General features: G+C 44.1%; 1 protein-coding gene across 1 annotated transcript in view; it reads left to right on the top strand.

Annotated features, from left to right (window-relative positions):
- Positions 1–20,935, top strand: part of FBLN5 (fibulin 5) — a 78,537-nt gene that overhangs the window by 1,276 nt on the left and 56,326 nt on the right. The window contains exon 2 of the mRNA XM_082275444.1: positions 16,442–16,496. Coding sequence (XP_082131570.1) covers positions 16,442–16,496 — 55 coding nt within the window. The remainder of the gene's footprint in view (positions 1–16,441; positions 16,497–20,935) is intronic.

Raw genomic sequence — 20,935 nt, 5'->3', positions numbered from 1 at the left:
AAAAACACTTTCTAAATAGCATTTCTGACCTTGCTTGTTTGTGCAGGCTCTTGAAGTCTGTGGGTTGCACAAGAGGAATTAATTTGATTTATCTCAACTCCATGGGGGAACTGTGATCACATGGAATGTTGTCTACATGAGCTTTCCATAGGCAGCTGGCAAAAAGTGTAGACCAGTCTTTTTCAGGCAAGGTGCCTTGAGGTTTCTTCAGGGGGGCCTTGGCAAAATGCCTAAAAATTGCCCCAAAATGGTATACAAGCTGCGTGTGGATAAAGATGCCTTTTAGTTTTACAAAGCCATGGGTTTTTTATTGGGCACCATTACAAACTTCTTGAGGGCATCTTTAGCTGAGTGGTGGAAAAAAATGAGGGAGAAGAGAAACATTGGAATACTAGTCAGTACCAGTTTGTAAAAGTGTATTTGCTGTGGAAGAATAAATCACCTCTAACGCTGGGATTAATACTTGTGTGGATGTTGCTATGTTATGCAAAACTATTAGAATAGTTTTTACATTTGAGAATGGGATGCCTCAAGATCGTTCATAGTTTTTAAAGGGTGCCTCAAGACCGTCCATGCAGGCTGGACAGACAGAATAAAATTAGCAAAACAGGGAAGCCAACATTTCATCATGTCAGGCAGCAAGCAACCGCTCATGTCAGGCAGCGTTCAGCAGCTCGTGTCAGGCAGCGTTCAGCAGCTCGTGTCAGGCAGCGATGAGCAGCTCGTGTCAGGCAGCGTTCAGCAGCTCGTGTCAGGCAGCGTTCAGCAGCTCGTGTCAGGCAGCGTTCAGCAGCTCGTGTCAGGCAGCGATGAGCAGCTCATGTCAGGCAGCGATGAGCAGCTCATGTCAGGCAGCGATGAGCAGCTCATGTCAGGCAGCGTTCAGCAGCTCATGTCAGGCAGCGATGAGCAGCTCATGTCAGGCAGCGATGAGCAGCTCATGTCAGGCAGCGATGAGCAGCTCATGTCAGGCAGCGATGAGCAGCACAAGTCAGGCAGCGATGAGCAGCACAAGTCAGGCAGCGATGAGCAGCACAAGTCAGGCAGCGATGAGCAGCACAAGTCAGGCAGCGATGAGCAGCACATGTCAGGCAGCGATGAGCAGCACATGTCAGGCAGCGATGAGCAGCTCATGTCAGGCAGCGATGAGCAGCTCATGTCAGGCAGCGATGAGCAGCTCATGTCAGGCAGCGATGAGCAGCTCATGTCAGGCAGCGATGAGCAGCTCATGTCAGGCAGCGATGAGCAGCTCATGTCAGGCAGCGATTAATGTGCTGCACTCACAAGCATCGTCATCCATTTCAGAGACCATTTGGACTATGTTGGAGTGGGTTGTGTCGGCCACGTCAGGCTCAGTCCAATAGTCAGACTCGCAGTGATGACAGAATAATTGTGAGCCCAACATCTAAACTCTTTACAAACATTGTCGAACATACAGCAATTTATCTAACCATCTGTCATAAAAGATCTATCCATCCTATTTATCCATCTACCGTTATGACATCTACCTAGATTTCCTTATTTTATTTTTTTATCAATTTTTGTTTTTTGTTTCTATCTATCCATTTTTTTTTTGATTCTTAAGAATCACCTATTCTATATACAGTATCTCACAAAAGTGAGTACACCCCTCACATTTTTGTAAATATTTTATTCTATCTTTTCATGTGACAACACTGAAGAAATGACACTTTGTTACAATGTAAAGTAGTGAGTGTACAGCTTGTATAACAGTGTAAATTTCCTGTCCCCTCAAAATAACTCAACACACAGCCATTAATGTCTAAACAACAAAAGTGGCAACAAAAGTGAGTACACCCCTAAGTGAAAATGTCCAAATTGGACCCAAAAGTGTCAATATTTTGTGTGGTCACCATTATTTTGCCTTAACCCTCTTGGGCATGGACTTCACCAGAGCCTCACAGGTTGCCACTGGAGTCCTCTTCCACTCCTCCATGATGACATCACAGAGCTGGTGGATGTTAGAGACCTTGCGCTTCTCCACCTTCCCTTTGAGGATGCCCCACAGATGCTCAATAGGGTTTAGGTCTGGAGACATGCTTGGCCAGTCCATCACCTTTACGCTCAGCTTCTTTAGCAAGGCAGTGGTCATCTTGGAGGTGTGTTTTGTCATGTTGGAATACTGCCCTGTGGCCCAGTCTCCGAAGGGAGGGGATCATGCTCTGCTTCAGTATGTCACAGTACATGTTGGCATTCATGGTTCCCTCAATGAACTGTAGCTCCCCAGTGATGGCAGCACTCATGCAGTCCCAGACCATGACACTCCCACCACCATGCTTGACTGTAGGCAAGACACACTTGTCTTTGTACTCCTCACCTGGTTGCTGACACACACGCTTGACACCATCTGAAACAAATACGTTTATCTTGGTCTCATCAGACCACAGGACATGGTTCCAGTAATCCATGTCCTTAGTCTGCTTGTCTTCAGCAAACTATTTGTGGGCTTTCTTGTGCATCATCTTTAGAAGAGGCTTCCTTCTGGGATGACAGCCATGCAGACCAATTTGATACAGTGTGCGGCGTATGGTCTGAGCACTGATAGGCTGACCCCCCCACCTGGGGGGGGGCACTCATACGTTTATTTACCAAAGACAACCTCTGGATATGACGCTGAGCACGTGCACTCAACTTCTTTTGTGGACTATGGTGAGGCCTGTTCTGAGTGGAACCTGTCCTGTTAAACTACTGTATGGTCTTGGCCACTGTGCTGCGGCTCAATTTCAGGGTCTTGGCAATCTTCCTATAGCCTAGGCCATCTTATGTAGAGCAACAAATCTTTTTTTTTTCAGATCCTCAGAGAGTTCTTTGCCATGAGGTGCCATGTTGAACTTCCAGTGACCAGTATGAGAGAGTGAGAGCGATAACACCAAATTTAACACACCTGCTCCCCATTCACACCTGAGACCTTGTAACACTAAGGAGTCACATGACACCGGGGAGGGAAAATGGCTAATTGGGCCCATTTTGGACATATTTCACTTAGGGGTGTACTCACTTTTGTTGCCAGCGGTTTAGACATTGATGGCTGTGTGTTGTTATTTTGAGGGGACAGCAATTGTACACTGTTATACAAGCTGTACACTCACTACTTTACATTGTAGCAAAGTGTCATTTCTTCAGTGTTGTCACATGAAAAGATAGAATAAAATATTTACAAAAATGTGAGGGGTGTACTCACTTTTGTGAGATGCTGTATCCGTTTTTGTTTTTCTTGATATGGTAGACATTTGTTTAGTTTTATCTATTATTTAAAATTGCGGTTGCCAAAATTTTTTTTAATTAAAACTGAATGGAATACCATGTAGTGTACAGCAATGAGACGGAAAGGGGTACATTGGGATACACACCCCCCCCCCCCCCCATCCCCAGTTCAGTGCACTTGTTACTGGGTTTTCCTCTGAAAATCGAATGGACTTAGCTGGAATGGAATTAGCTCAGCAGGCAATAATAAGCAACTTACAGAAGCCAATTACAAATCCTCTCTGTAGTTATTTCAAACGTTATTGGTTGCCCTGGGTTACAGATCTTCCCCATCATCCTGGCTGTGTGCTTTGCCTCCAATGAGAATATCCTCCCCCTTGTGGTGGTTTAGGGTACAGCTACGAGTAACATTCCCCATTGCGTAATCCGCTCGTGGAAAACAAAAAAATGTTGTTTTGTGTCAAACCGCTTCCTCTGTGACTTGTAACTCAAGAGAATTTCTACTTAGTAATACAATCATCCCCTGCAGATACTCCAAACCACACAACCCTCATAACCTCTCAGACTAAATCATTCTTGATTTCTTCCATGATCCGTTTTACCTGCCAAGATTAACGATCGCTCCACAGCTGGGAGGTTTTATTTGTGGCTGCGGATTATGTAGAAAATGCTGCTGTTTGATTGTTAAAGGAGTTTTCCTCTGCATTTGTAGCAGTGTGCTCCACCCAACTATCAGCCATCACAGGGGGGGGGTCTCAGGCCTGATGCTGAATTTTTTATTTATGATACATAACCAAATTTACAATAAAAGGAGTGAGACAACCCTGATTTAGATTTTTGCAGCAGGGTCACAGCTGGAACTTCAGTTGTTGTAACTTTGTAACTTCCGGGGATTCACCCATAAGTGAAATTCCTTTTGGATATCTAAAATTTAAAAAAAAAACCTCAAAAAAATGTTCCCAATATTTCCGGTTTCCTGAACATTCTTTATATTTCACTTATCTCTTCGTCCTTTTTACAGCCAATTTTTTTAGCAGGGGTGATCTGTATGTCCATAGAAGCCCTTAAAGCAAACCATAACCCTAAACTAACACACCATACACTTGGATATTAAATATATATATTTTTTTCTGTTTAATGGATTTTAGCTCAGCACTTATTCTCTAGGAAAGAATAACATTTGCAGACATGGCACAGGTGATGGTCAGAAACTGGGGGACAGGATACGGGGATAGTTGAAAACTGTGGTCATGATACAAGAGATGATCAGAGACTGGGAACATGCTACAGAAGATGGTCAGAGACTGGAGACATGATACAGAAGATGATCAGAGACTGGAGACATGATACAGGAGATGATCAGACATTGCAGACATACTAAAGCTGGATACACACTATACAACTTTTGTTGGTAGATGTCCTTTAGATTTACCTTCATCTATGTAGTGCAAGGGACTGCCTGATTGCATACAAATTGAAAGTGTTTAGATTTTACCTCATATTATATGGTTTTGGTAAGTCTTTAAAGAAAAAATCAAAAGAAAATTGTATACAGTATTGTGTATCTAGCTTTAACCACTTAAGCCCCAAAGGATTTGGCTGCTCAAAGACCAGGCCCTATTTTGCGATTCGGCACTGTGTGACTGTAACGGATAATTGTGCAGCCGTGTGACGCTGTACCCAAATTAAATTGACGCCTTTTTTTTCCCACAAACAGAGCATTCTTTTGGTGGTATTTGATCACCTGTGCGATTTTTACTTTTTGCGCTATAAACAAAAACAAGAGCTACAATTTTGAAAAAATAATATTTTTCACATTTTTTATATGAAATTCTCAAAAAAAAAATGTAAAAATCGAAAATTTTTAACATTTTAGGCCAATTTGTGTTATGCTACATATTTTTGGTAAAAAAAAAAAATCGCAATAAGTGTATTTTGATTGGTTTGCGCAAAAATTATTGCTACGGGAATGATTTATGTCATTTTTATTGTTTTTTTTTTTTTTTTTAAACTAGTAATGGCGGTGATCTGCGATTTTTTTTTTTTTTTTTTTTTTTTGTGGGACTGCGATATTGCGGTGGACAGATCGGACCCTTGACTGACATTTTTGACACTTTTGGGAGTACCAGTGACATTACTATAGTAATCAGTGCTATAAATATGTACTGAGAGTAGTGTGGTGAGTCCTGCGCTGTCTGGGGAGAACGATTTAAAAGGGTTGGTATAGGTCCCAGATGCTGCTAGTACCAAAACCGATAACCATACAGTGTCAAAATCATAAACAGGTGGGGGGTACTGCGCTTCTGGGTTGATAGGCACTTTTATTAAGCACAGTTCATAGACTATCACAATAAAGGAAGGGAACTATAGCATATGTGGGTGATTTAAATAAATAAGATAAATCCTGTACTCAAATAAAAAATACTGCAGTGCTAAAATAATGTGAGCATGCGCAGTGCGACCGAGCCGGGTGTACAGGAAGTTGCAGCGCTTGAGCACCCCGTTATCCATGACATACTTGCACTATTTCGAGCCTTTGTTTTGAGATCCACTGAGACCACTGGGAGCCTGGAGAGGGAGCCAGCCCACCCGCAGCAACCCAGATACCTGGCCCTAGTGGAGCACGATATAGGATTGGAGAGGAGCCCCCTGGATTAACTATAAGGCCTTTACCCTTAGACCTTAAGGTGAGCTGCTAGAACACTTAGAGGGGTTGAGGAGAAGTACCCCACTACCCTAAGCACGGTGTTAGGTGAAGGAGCAGCACCTGTGGATAATTCCCCCCACTTGAACACTTACCCTAACCATTTGGACTATATTTCACCCAGATTGTTGGATTTTTGTGGAGCACTGAGGACACTTTTAACTTTTGTCTAATATATTTATTTATATGCACCTGAGCACTTTATTTGTCACTATAGCATTATCAGCACTTTAAGTGGTTTCTATTTTCTTATTTATTCATATATTTATAGAGTGCCGTGTCATTATTTTAGCACTGAAGTATTTTTTATTTGAGTACAGATTTATCTTATTTATTTAAATCACCCACATATGCTATAGTTCCCTTCCTTTATTGTGATAGGCACTTTTATTAAGCACAGTTCATAGACTATCAACCCAGAAGCGCAGTACCCCCCACCTGTTTATAAATATGTACTGTTACTGTAAAAATTACACTGGCAGGGAAGGGGTTAACTTTATTGGTGATTAAGGGGTTAAGTGTGTCCCTAGGGGCGTGATTCTGTCAGGGGGGCGTGGCTTGTTAGATCATCACAGAGACATACGATCCTACATAGCAGGATCGCATAGCCTCAGTGATGATCTAAGGGAGAATGACAGACAGCTGTGTTTACATCAGCCGTCTGTCTTTCTCCCTCTCCTGAGTGAGATCGCGAGTGGCCGGCGGACATCGGAGCCACCGGTCACACGCGCAGGGATGTTAGTGAACGAGCGGGGGCGGGAGCGCGCCTCCTACAGGCTCGTGGGCGAGTGACGTACCCATACATCACTTTGCCCAGGAGAGGCTGACTGCCACAGTATATAGTCGTGCGGCAGTCGGCAAGTGGTTAAGGAGATAGTCTGAGACTGAGGACGTGACGCAGGGATAGTTGGAAACTGTAATCATAATACAAGAGAAGGTCAGAGATTGCAAACATACTACAGGTAATCATAGGAGACTACAGATATCCTACAGCAGACGATCATAGACTGCAGGTATACTACAGGGGATGGTCAGAGATTGCAGGCATGCTACAGGAGATGGTCAGAGATTGCAGGCATGCTACAGGAGATGGTCAGAGATTGCAGGCAGGCTACAGGAGATGGTCAGAGACTGCAGGCAGGCTACAGGAGATGGTCAGAGACTGCAGGCAGGCTACAGGAGATGGTCAGAGACTGCAGGCAGGCTACAGGAGATGGTCAGAGACTGCAGGCAGGCTACAGGAGATGATCAGAGACTGCAGGCAGGCTATAGGAGATGGTCAGAGACTGCAGGCATGCTACAGGAGATGGTCAGAGACTGCAGGCATGCTACAGGAGATGGTCAGAGACTGCAGGCAGGCTACAGGAGATGGTCAGAGACTGCAGGCAGGCTACAGAAGATGGTCCGAGACTGCAGGCATGCTACAGGAGATGGTCAGAGACTGCAGGCATGCTACAGGAGATGGTCAGAGACTGCAGGCATGCTATAGGAGATGGCCAGAGACTGCAGGCATTCTACAGGAGATGGCCAGAGACTGCAGACATGCTACAGGAGATGGTCAGAGACTGCAGGCATGACCAGGTCATTTTTTTTGCAATAAGGCACTTCGTTACTTTAACTGACAATCGCTTGGTTGTGTGTCGCTATACCTAAATAAAATGTATGTCCTGTTTTCCAACAAATAGGGCTTTCTTTTGATGGTATTTGATAATTTTCTTGCACTATAAACAAAAAAAAGACCTTCAATTTTGGAAAAAAAAAACAAAAAACAAAACAAGTAGATGATCGGAGAATGCAGGTATACTACAGGGGATGGTCAGAGACTGTTGACTAATATTTTTTACTTCCTGCTAAAAAACTGATCTATTAAAAAAATTTAATTTCTTCCTAAATTTAGGCCAATATATATTCTACTACATATTTTTTGGTTAACTAAAAATCCCAATTTGTGTATAATGAGTGGTTTGCGCAAAAGTTATAGTGTCTGCAAACTATGGGATATTTTTATTTATTTTATATATTTTTTGCTGATAATGGCGGCGATCAACGACTTATAGCAGGACTGCGATATTGCGGCAGGGGTTCGGACACTAACTGACACTTTTTACACTTTTTGGAACCAGTGACACTAATACAGTGATCAGTGCTAAAAATATGCACTGTCACTGTACTAATGACACTGGCAGGAAAAGGGGTTTACATCAGGAGCTGTGTGCTTAGCCAGTGTTTGTGTACTGTGTTAGGTGCTTTTACTAGGGGAAGAGATGGAATTTATTCCCTGCTTTGCAGAGACACAGGATCCATCCCTTCCCTCCTGTCAGAATGGAGCTCTGCCTTGTGTACATAGGCAGATCGCTGTTCTGTCACCTGATGATTGGTGGGTGCTGGAGGACATCGAGTACCATGCACCTCCGATCATCTTCCGCTGTGTGTAATTCACAGCAGAAGCGAGCCGCCGATGGTGCATGTGCGCTCCCCACGCGGGAGTGGATCACGTGTGTGTGTGTATATGTATGTGTATATATATATATATATATATATATATATATATATATATATATAAATATTATTGATCGACCAATATCGTTTTTTTAACGCCGATACCGATATTTTGGTCATAGGATATTGGTATCGGCCAATTTTGGCCGATATTTTCGGGCATTAAAATTTTTTTTTTTTTTTTTTAATGACTACAGGTACTGTGGTGGAGGGATACCGGGGTCTAAAAGACCCTAAACCCCTCCTCTGCATTTAAAAGCATTCAAAATGCCAAGTTTGGCTGTTTTGAATGCTGTAAGTCTTTTTTAATTCGGCGCCGCCAGTACCCGGTAGTGATGTCATGTCATGACATCACTTCCGGGTACTCTGTGCCGAATTTAAAAAAATGGAGACCCGGTCAGAGTCGAATGCGGTGTCTTCTCTTTGGCGGCCCTGCAGGTAAGATGCCCGGGTCTCCCGGGTGAGCCGCGGGAGGGGGGGACGTCCCCTCCCGCTCCTTGGAATGACAGCCGTGCGGCTTCTCAGCCGCATCGGTTGTCATTACAAGACAGTCGGCTATGGACGCTGGTACCGGGGTGATGCCTCTAGCTGCAGGCATCACTCCGGTACAAGCACTTTCCCGAAATATCGGCAATATCGGTAACTCCAAAAGCCGATTCCGATAGATCGGGGAAAGTGCATATCGGCCACCGATATATCGGTATTGCCGATAATCGGTCGATCACTAATATATACATATAATTTGTAGGGTGAGTCACTTTCCCTGTGTTTAGTAGTCCAAACAGGAGACCATATGATTGGTGGGCTCCCGCTCATCCACCGTGAATAAGTATCAATAAAGAAGGATACAATCTCCGGATGTAATTTCTTTTACTTCCAAACAGAATTCCATTGAAATCACATACATGGTATCAGTGACTGTACAGTTGCAAGCATCCTTGCTCTTCTGACTGACAGCTTGATGAAGAGCAGGGATGCTTGAAACTGTAAAGTCTCTGATACAATAAACAGTGAATCCGGGAAGTATTCACAGCGCTTCACTCTTTCCACATTTTTTGATACAGCCTCATTCCAAAATGGATTACATTCATTATTTTTCTCAACATTCTACAAACAATACTCCATAATGACAACGTAAAAGAAGTTTGTTTGAGGAGGGGATATCTAGTACAATCTCAGTATTTGCGGATGATACTAAACTAAGCTTGCCAATATCTTCTATGCAGGATGTGGAAACCTTACAAGCGGACCTGAACAAAATAACGGGGTGGGCAACTACATGGCAGATGAGGTTTAATGTTGAAAAATGTAAAGTAATGCACTTGGGCGTCAGAAACACAAACGCAAGCTACTCACTAGGGGGAGAACCTCTGGGTGAATCTAAGCTGGAAAAGGACCTGGGGGTACTGGTGAACGACCGGCTTGGCAGTGGCATGCAATGCTAAGCCGCTGCAAGCAAAGCCAACAAAATACTGGCATGTATAAAAAAGGGGATTCACTCCAGAAATAAAGAGATTATTCTCCCGCTCTACAAGACTCTGGTCCGGCCACATCTGGAGTATGCTGTCCAGTTCTGGGCACCGGTCCTCAGGAAGGATGTGCTGGAATTGGAGAGAGTCCAGAGAAGGGCAACAAAAATAATTAGGGGAATGGAGGACATCAGCTATGAGGAAAGACTACAAGCACTGAACTTATTCTCTCTGGAGAAGAGACGATTGAGGGGGGATATGATATCAATGTACAAATACTGTACTGGTGACCCGAGCATAAGGAACAAACTATTCAGAGAAAGGAGATACAATAAGACACGTGGCCACTCACTAAAACTAGAGGAAAAAGTGTTTAACCTTAAAATACGTAGGGGGTTCTTTACTGTCAGAGCAGTGGGGATGTGGAATTCTATTCCACAAGCGGTGGTATCAGCAGGGAGCATCGATAGTTTAAAAAAACTATTAGATGGGCACCTTAACCACTTAAGCCCCGGAAGATTTTACCCCCATTCCGACCAGGGGGTATTTTGCGATTCGGCACTGCGTGACTTTAACGGAGAATTGCGCGGTCGTGCGACGCTGTACCTAAACGAATTTGGCGTCCTTTTTTTCCCACAAACAGAGCTTTCTTTTGGCGGTATTTGATCACCTGTGCGATTTTTTGATCACGCGCTATAAACAAAAAAAGAGCGTCCATTTTGCAAAAATAGCAATATTTTTCCCTTTTTTTTATATGAAATTCCCCCAAAAAAAAATGTAAAAATCAAAATTTTTTAAAATTTTCGGCCAATTTGTTTTATGCTACCTATGTTTGGTAAAAAAAATCGCAAAAAGCGTATTTTGATTGGTTTGCGCAAAAGTTATTGCGTTTACTAACTAAGGGAAAGATTTTTGTCATTTTTGTTGTTTTTTTTTTTAACGCGTAATGGCGGCGATCTGCGATTTTTTTTGCGGTACTGCGACATTGCGGCGGACAGATCGGACCCTTGACTGACATTTCTGACACTTTTGGGGTTACCAGTGACATTTCTACAGTAATCAGTGCTATACATATGCACTGTTACTGTAAAAATACACTGGTAGTGAAGGGGTTAACTTTATTTGAGAGGGAGGGGCTGTGTGTGTCCCTAGGGGCGTGATTCTAACTGTGATTGGCTGGGGCTTCAGCTGTATGCAGAGTGATCAACGGATCTACATAGTAGATCCATGTGATCAGCTCTCATACAGCGAGGAGAATGACAGGCAGCTTGTTTACACAAGCTGCCTGACTTTCTCCCTCTCCCCCGCCGATCGCAGAGTGGCCGGCGGACATCGGGTCCGCCGGTCACACGCGCGGGGGGGTCCGTGACCACTCGGGAGCGGGAGCGCGCCTCCGGGGGCGCGCGCTCGCTCCCTAGACCCTCACAAGCTAGTGACGTAGCCCTACGTCACTTTGCCTGTGAGGGGCTGACCGCCGACGTAGATAGTCGTGCGGCGGTCGGCAAGTGGTTAAAGACCACAACATACAGGGGTATACAATGTACGGTTAACATCACACACACACATCATAGGTTGAACTGGATGGACTGATGTCTTTTTTCAACCTCACTAACTATGTGACATCTTTGCAGATTTATTAAAAATAAAAAGTGGAAAAATTCCCATGTACATAAGTATCACAACCTTTGCTATGACACTCAAAATTGAGCTCAGGTGCATCCTGATTCCACTGATCATCCCTGAGCTATTTCTACAACTTGATTGGAGTCCTCCTGTGGTAAACTCAGTTGATTGGACATGATTTGGAAAAACACGCACCTGTCTATACAAGATCCCACAGTCAACAGGGCTTTTTAGAACTAAAACCAAGCCATGAAGTCCAAGGAGTTGTCTGTAGACCTCCGAGACAGGATTGTATGGAGGCACAGATCTGGGGAAGGGAACATAAAAATGTCTGCAGCATTGAAGGTCCCAATGAGCACAGTGGCCTCCATCACCTGTAAATGGGAGAAGTTTAGAACCACCAGGACTCTTGCTAGAGTGGACCACCCGGCCAAACTAAGGGTTCGGGGGAGAAGGGCCTTAGTCAGGGAGGTGACCAAGAACCAGGGAATGCAAAATGTAAACTTCAGCATGTTAAAGCTTCCATGAGATTTTAGTCATTGACTTCATATCCACATTAAATATGAGATAATTTCTGGAATATTTGTAGAGACAAAACCTCATAAGAGCCAAAGTGTGCTGACAACAAATGGAGTGAGAGGCGCAGTGTGCAGTGAACGATCTTCTCCGCACACCCAGTAAATATCTGATCACGATCGTGTCAGGGGTCACTGCTTTGTCATTGTGCAGATCTGAGCTCTGAACTGTCCAAATTATCATCAGTGAGATGAAATGTTTGGATAATGTCGCTCTCCTTCAAAGACGAACATAAACTTTCTTCATCTAGTTTATTGAACCCGGACGATCAGTGAGTGATGATATTTTTCTGTGTATAGCTTGCAATGATATGTATATACGAGGGCAGACGTGTGATTAGGATATAGACATACTAAACTCCCTACTACTAGGACTGATTGAACCTCCGAGCCATACACAGCCTTCGGCTTGAATGTAGAAAATCACTGCTGACAGCGCTGCGCAGGAACTGGGGGGCTTATTGGTTGTATTTTCAAGCAGCTAATACCATCAGTTCTTGAAATTTAGCAAATACTAAATCTATCAATACCAGAATGTAAATTACAGACACTTGATAGGGAGGCTTTGTCCCAGCAGAATGTTCCCGTTTCCATTCACTAGAGAGTGGGGACATCACAGAGAATTCAGCCTATCCATTCACAAGAGACTGGTGACATCACTGAGAATGCAGCCTATCCATTTACTAGAGACCAGTGACATCACTGAGAATGCAGCCTATCAATTTACTAGAGACCAGTGACATCACTGAGAATGCAGCCTATCCATTCACTAGAGACCAGTGACATCACTGAGAATGCAGACTAGCGATTCACTAGAAACAGGTGACATCACTGAAAGTGCAGCCTATCCATTTACTAGAGACCGGTGACATCACTGAGAATGCAGCCTATCCATTCACTAGAGACCGGAGACATCACTGAGAATGCAGCCTATCCATTCACTAGAGAGCGGTGACATCACTGAGAATGCAGCCTATCCATTCACTAGAGAGCAGTGACATCACTGAGAATGCAACCTATCCATTCACTAGAGACCAGTGACATCACTGACAATGCAGCCTATTCATTCACTAGAGACCAGTGACATCACTGAGAAAGCCTCCTATCCATTCACTAGAGACCGGTGACATCACTGAGAAAGCCTCCTATCCATTCACTAAAGACTGGGGGCATCACTGAGAATGCAGCCTATCCATTCACTAGAGACCGGTGACATCACTGAGAATGCAGCCTATCCATTCACTAGAGAGCGGTGACATCACTGAGAATGCAGCCTATCCATTCACTAGAGACTGGTGACATCACTGAGAATGCAGCCTATCCATTCACTAGAGAGTGGTGACATCACTGAGAATGCAGCCTATCCATTCACTAGAGACTGGTGACATCACTGAGAATGCAGCCTATCCATTCACTAGAGACCAGTGACATCACTGGGAATGCAGCCTATATATTCATTAGAGAGCAGTGGCATCACTGAGAATGCAGCCTATCCATTCACTGGAGGCTGGTGACATAAATGAGAATTCAGCCTATCCATTCACAAGAAACTGGTGACATCACTGAGAATGCAGCCTATCCATTCATTAGAGACCAGTGACATCACTGAGAATGCTGCCTATCCATTCACTGTCAGCTCTAGGAATTTAGCATATGGCTAAGTCATTTAAAATGAATACCGAAGTGGAAATGAAAGGCTCTCAATAGGTAGATTTTGTCCCTGCACAGTGCACACTGATCCTGCTTGCATTAAGTGTTCCTTTTAGGCTGCTAAACACATTAGAGAGGGCTCACCTATAGGTGGGCGGGGAGGACTAATATGTGAAATTAATTGAAAGGGAAATCAGTACGTTATTTTTCCTGAGGTTTTTCCACAAATTAATGAATCATTACGGCAGACCGTTCCTTTCCCAGAGACCCCGGCGCAGAGCGCCAAGAATAATGTTTCATTAAGCCTGAACTGGCAGAACAATCCACACTGCACTTTTCTGGCCCCAGGTCCCCGGCACGGCCCACGGAGACGTCTTCTGATCGCCAGATAGAGCGGGAGAAGGGTTAAAATACACATTTCTTTGGATTCCATAGAACAAGAGAAAATGTTTTTTGTTTTTTAATCTTAACAACCCTCCTAAAGACACATTTATCTCAGGCTCACGGAACATTCTTTCATTGCCTCGGCGCATTTTTTTCATCACCTTGAATACGTCAAAACAAAAAATTTAAATACTTGTCTTTTTCTTGGCCTCAATGTTGATGAGGCTTAATATAAAGTCTGCAAGCTATCAGACCGGGCAAATCAAAAGAAACTTGTTTATACCATGAATGACTGAAATATTTTTATATTTTCCAAAGAATTGAACTTATGTATTCCCTAGAGAGTATAACCTATCCATTTACTACAGACCATTGACATCACTGAGAATGCAGCCTATCCATTCACCAGAGAGTGGTGACATCACTGAGAATGCAGCCTATCCATTCACTAGAGACCGGTGACACCACTGAGAATGCAGCCTATCCATTCACTAGAGAGTGGTGACATCACTGAGAATGCAGCCTATCCAATCACTAGAGACCGGTGACACCACTAAGAATGCAGCCTATCCATTCACTAGAGGGCAGTGACACCACTGAGAATGCAGCCTATCCATTTACTAGAGACAGGTGACATCACTGAGAATGCAGCCTATCCATTCACTAGAGACCGGTGACATCACTGAGAATGCACCCTATCCATTTACTAGAAAGCGGTGACACCACTGAGAATGCAGCCTATCCATTCACTAGAGACCGGTGTCATCACTGAGAATACAGCCTATCCATTTACTAGAGAGCGGTGACATCACTGAGAATGCAGCCTATCCATCCACTAGAGGGTGGGGACATCGCTGAGAATGCAGCCTATGCATTTACTAGAGGCCGGTGACAACGCTAAAAATGCAGCCTATCCATTCACTAGAGAGCGGTGACACCACTGAGAATGCAGCCTATCCATTCACTAGAAACCGCTGACATCACTGAGAATGCAGCCTATCAATTCGCAAGAGACTGGTGACATCACTGAGAATGCAGCCTACCCATTCACTATAGAATGGTGACATCACTGAGAATGCAGCCTATCCATTCACTAGAGACCGGTGACATCACTGAGAATGCAGTCTATCTGATCACTAGAGACCGGTGACATCACTGAGAATGAAGCCTATCTATTCACTATAGACCAGTGACATCACTGAGAATGCAGCCCATCCATTCACTAGAGACCGGTGACATCACTGAGAATGCAGCCTATCCATTCACTAGAGACCGGTGACATCACTGAGAATGCAGCCTATCCATTCACTAGAGACCGGTGACATCACTGAGAATGCAGTCTATCTGATCACTAGAGACCGGTGACATCACTTAGAAAGCCTCCTATCCATTCATTAGAGACTATTGACATCGCTGAGAATGCAGCCTATGCAATTACTAGAGCTGGTGACATTGCTGAGAATGCAGCCTATCCATTCACTAGAGGCTGGAGACATCACTGAGAATGCAGCCTATCCATTCGCTAGAGACCGGTGACATCGCTAAAAATGCAGCCTATCCATTCACTAGAGAGCGAAGACATCACTGAGAATGCAGCCTATCCATTCACTAGAGAGAACGGTGACATCACTGAGAATGCAGCTTATCCATTCACTAGAGACCGGTGACATCGCTAAAAATGCAGCCTATCCATTCACTAGAGAGCAGTGACATCACTGAGAATGCAGCCTATCCATTCACTAGAGACCGGTGACATCACTGAGAATGCAGCCTATCCATTCACTAGAGACCGGTGACATCACTGAGAATACAGCCTATCCATTCACTAGAGACCGGTGACATCACTGAGAATGCAGCCTATCCATTCACTAGAGACCGGTGACATCACTGAGAATACAGCCTATCCATTCACTAGAGACCGGTGACATCACTGAGAATGCAGCCTATCCATTCACTAGAGACCGGTGACATCACTGAGAATGCAGCCTATCCATTCACTAGAGACTGGTGACATCACTGAGAATGCAGCCTACCCATTTGCTAGAGAGCAGTGACATCACTGATAACGCAGCCTATCCATTTACTACAAAGAGATTACATCATTTTATCAGCACTATAATTTGTGGGCTCATTAAATAATTCCAGTTAGGTCTCATGTTACAGAGCTGGGGCGTGCAAAACAACCTTGCATTGCCTTTTTAATTTGGGTTTTTAACCAATCAATGAGCAGATTATCAGAGCTATTCATTTGTGTTATTATAAGGATCTTTTGAGGTCACTAAAACTGATTTCTGTGTTTTTTTTTTTTGCAGACTCGTTGCCCTATTCACACTCTCCCTCTCCCTCACAGACCCTGTACATACCCAGGTAAGTACTCAGCACTTTATTTACTTCAGAAAATCATTTTGTCCTAAAAAAAGAAATAGTTAAAATAGTTCAAATTTCGGCCTCTGTTCCTGATATTTTTCTGCAAAGCATTGCAAAGGACAATAAGGACCTGCATGGCATAATATCCGGGTATTCTCTACATGAGATTTGTCAGTGATGGCGCTATAAATACCTTTAACCGCTTGCCGACCCCTGCATGACTATTTACTGCGGCGGTCAGCCCCTCACAGGCAAAGCGACGTAGTACTAAGTTACTAGCCTGTGAGGCTCCAGGGAGCGAGCGCGCGCCGCCGGAGGCACGCTCCCGCACGGTCACGGACCCCCCCCCCACGCGTGTGGTCCGCCGGGCACTCCCGATCGTCCGTTACACCGGAAGAAAGGCAGGCGGCTAATGTAAACAAAGCCGCCTGTCATTCTTCCCTGTGTAAGAATGGAGATCAGACGGTTCTACTATGTAGGACCGTTGATCTCTGTTCTTACACTAGTAGCCACAGCCAATCACAGTTAGAAACATGCCCCTAGGACACACTTAACCCCTCCCTCTCCAATACAGTTAACTCCTTCACTGCCAGTGTCATTTTTACAGTAACAGTGCATATGTATAGCACTGATTACTGTAGTAATGTCACTGGTAACCCCAAAAGTGCCAAAAATGTCAGTCAAGGGTCCGATCTGTCCGCCGCAATGTCGCAGTCCTGCAAAAAAAAATCGCAGATCGCCGCCATTACTCGTTAAAAAAAAAAAAAAACAACAAAAATTACAAAAATCTTTACCTTAGTAAACGCGATAACTTTTGTGCAAACCAATCAAATTACGCTTTATGCGATTTTTTTTTTTTTACCAAACATATGTAGCATAAAACAAATTGGCCGAAAATGTTAAAAATTTTGATTTTTACATTTTTTTTGGGAATTTCATATAAAAAATGTGAAAAATATTGTTATTTTTGCAAAATTGACGCCCTTTTTTTGTTTATAGCGCATGATCAAAAAATCGCACAGGTGATCAAATACCACCAAAAGAAAGCTCTGTTTGTGGGGAAAAAAGCATGTCAAATTTGCTTAGGTACAGCGTCGCACGACCGCGCAATTGTCCGTTAAATTCACGCAGTGCCGAATCGCAAAATAGGCCCTGGTCAGGAAGGGGGTAAAATCTTCCGGGGCTTAAGTGGTTAAAGGTAGATGCATTTCCAGAATCAATTGCTGCTTTGAAAAGGAAAGAATCAACCAGCTGGAATTCTGATACTCCCCTGTATCACAGATCACATGTGCACAGTACTGGAGGGAGCGTGAAGTAGCATTTTCCCCAGTGAATGCAGCTATTATTTCCTTTCTCCTTCAATCCCTCTTTATTTATGAACCCCTGGCTGCTAACTGTAACGCTCCTGCGTTTTACGTATGATGTGGATTTTCAGCTGCAGAAATATTCCACTTCAGTAGTCATGTAGAGAAACGCTGAGACACCAATCCCAACTCTCAATGACTCATCATGTGTGGATGATCTCAATTCAGCAAGTAAATACACACACTCAATAAGATGTTTCCTAGAGTGACTTATGTATATAGTAACACAGTGATGATAGGCTGAAGAGACAGGTTGGGTAGAGATGGTAGATGACAGACACTTGAAAGGAAATGTTCTTGAAAGTAAGATAGTAGCAGATGGGATGCAGATAGGTTTAGCAATCATGTATGGTAGCAGATGACAGAGTAGCAGGTGGACATACAAGAGAGATCAACCCAGTGCAAGAACAGGTGGTAGTAGGCTCAAGAGCTAGCAATCTTAGATAATGCAGATGTAGTAATAGTCCTTAGTATGCAGAGCTAGATAGTGTAAGCTTTAGTATAAAGGTTATAGAGGTTTCCCCTGTGGGGTACTTCTCACTAATAGCAATGTAGCAGAGGAGAGGTTCGGCAAGAGCGGATGATCCGGTAGCGGGATACAGGGATCAGCGCAGCGTGGTTCCGACAGCGAGGTATGCTTGCAAGCATGAGAGCTTCTAGACAGGTTAGCATCAAGGCACAAAGCAGTTTGAACGAACACATGTGAGTGAGAGCCGGCGATCTAAATAGCCATCCAGTCCGGCGCTCAGTGATGACAGCATCAGTCTTAAAGGTGTATGCGCACCTTACCAAAAGAGAATGGTGGGGCGCATACACTTATGAAAGAGTAATTAGGGTACCCAAAGGTACCAGAACATTACACTAACCTGGCTGTATGTTAATATTTTAGTACAGCTCCGCACAAATAAATGCTGGTTTTGCATTTATCTATTAATAATAGATCGTAAGCCTGTGAGGGCAGGATTGGGGTAGGAGAGTATCTGGAATCGGTAATGACTGTGCAAGTGTTTGCATTCCAAATGTATACAGCAGATATGCCAAATAATAAAAGCAGATGTGTTATACTGAAATTCTTAGAGATGGATATTTTACTAGTCGCAGAGGTAACCCCGGCAGGTCATACTAATAATACACATCGAAAGCTGCTAACCGCAAAGTGCAGGCACCAGGGAAGGCCACCAAATGCATACTTACCAACAATGTGTTCCCCAATTGCCACCCACAATTCCATTTCATCCACCTAGTTTACAATGCCCACTTTGTAGGCTGGTCCTGCTCAGACCCCACTTCTAAATATGCAGGGACCGCCCATATTGGCCACTTTACAGGTTGGTCTTGCGCAGACACCACCGCTAAAGATGTAGGGACTGTCCATTTGTTACTTGAACTCTGCAAGTAACTTAAATAAGGTTCATGCTGGGATCCCCAGACATGGCCCTGGACACAGCAGCAGGGGACAGAATGTGAAGATTGTGAGACTATTCTAACAAATCCGGCACCGTTGGTGGTCGCATTGACTCACAGACCATAAACTCACAATTTTGAATCCTGCAGACCACTAACATGAATTTTACATGTCTTATACAGACAATGTTCTGGCTTTCTGCCCCCCTCCCCCCACATCACACTGCTGCCTTATACACACAATGCTCTGGCTCTCAGCTCCCCCTGGATCACACTGCTGCCTTATACGCACAATGCTCTGGCTCTTTGCCCCCCCCTCCCACTTGGATCACACTGCTGCCTTATACGCACAAAGCTCTGTCTCTTTGCCCCCCTCCCCCTGGATCACACTGCTTTCCTATACACACATTGCTCTGGCTCTTTCCCCCCTCCCCCCTGGATCACATCACAATGCTGTCTTATACACACATTGCTCTGGCTCTCCCCCCCCCCTCCCCCCCGCTGCCCTATACACACAATACTCTGGCTCTCTGCCCTCTGCATCACACTGGTGCCTTACTTATTATTTGAACTCACCTCCTTATCCAGCCATTTGCTTGAGCTCCACAGTCTGTGATCAGGACTGCCATTGGAAGTCCCCTCCTTCACCGCCTGCTCTCTGCACTACTCCCAGCACCTCCCTCTGAGTTCACAGGAGCCAGAACTACAGAGGAGGCATTGGGTAGCAATGCGATGGTATGGACTGTCAGCGCGCATTGAGAACAACACTGGAAACAATATTGGGTGGTATACATCCACCACAATGTTCATTTGCGGCAGAACCCCTGGGGACCACCAACATTTTCTCTTGGTCCACAGACCACTGGTTGGCAACCGCTGCACACAAGCATTTATTGTTCTTTAAAAGCATCTTTAAAGTAGATGTTAACCCCTAATTGAATAGCATTTAGTTTGCTAAAGAACTGTACATGAGAAACAATTAGCATTTGATTTTCATCTTTGATACTTTATTGCAACGCAGTGCTGCTAATCTCCTGCAGCCTCTTCGCAGGTATCTACATGAATTCCAGTGACGGCTGCACAGCATTCATTAACGGGTTTCTCGCAGGCACGCAATCAGGAGGCAAGGACAGAGTGTTGTCATCCTATAGCAGGAAGTGTCTGAACAAGGATCACCAGAGATTATTTTAAGACTGAAAATGACTTTTGAAATTAATGTTTGATCACTCAGGTCGCTGTTTGCGGGCCACTTGTAGTTTTCCACCCTCCACTAGATAAATGGATCCACACACAGGGGAAGTCACTGCTGGAACTCTGCTATGATTTGTGTTGCAAAATGCACATTTCGGTCTGTGATTATCTGAGCAGCGAGTAATCTGATGACAAATCCCAAACCGCCGCGCTGCGGCCAAGGAGCACAGCTGGCCGAGCAGAGATTCTGTTGGTCGGTTGTTCTGGGAAAGACGTCCTGACACTGGAATGCTGCACACAAGGACTGGAGTTTTCTAAAAGATTGTTGTTTTTTTTTTTTTGTTTTTTTTTTATTATTATTACTAATATAGCGCCAACATCTTCCACAGCGCTGTTTATAGTGAGCTCATGCAGTGGCTATAGGAAACAACATTGTAACTCATGCAAATTCTTGATATAAAAGAAATTAATTCTCAGTTC

This window comes from Pelophylax lessonae, assembly GCF_965119305.1.
Source record: "Pelophylax lessonae genome assembly, chromosome: 13".
In the NCBI taxonomy this organism is placed as follows: Eukaryota; Metazoa; Chordata; class Amphibia; order Anura; family Ranidae; genus Pelophylax; species Pelophylax lessonae.
This window is presented reverse-complemented; position numbering and strand designations above follow the sequence as displayed.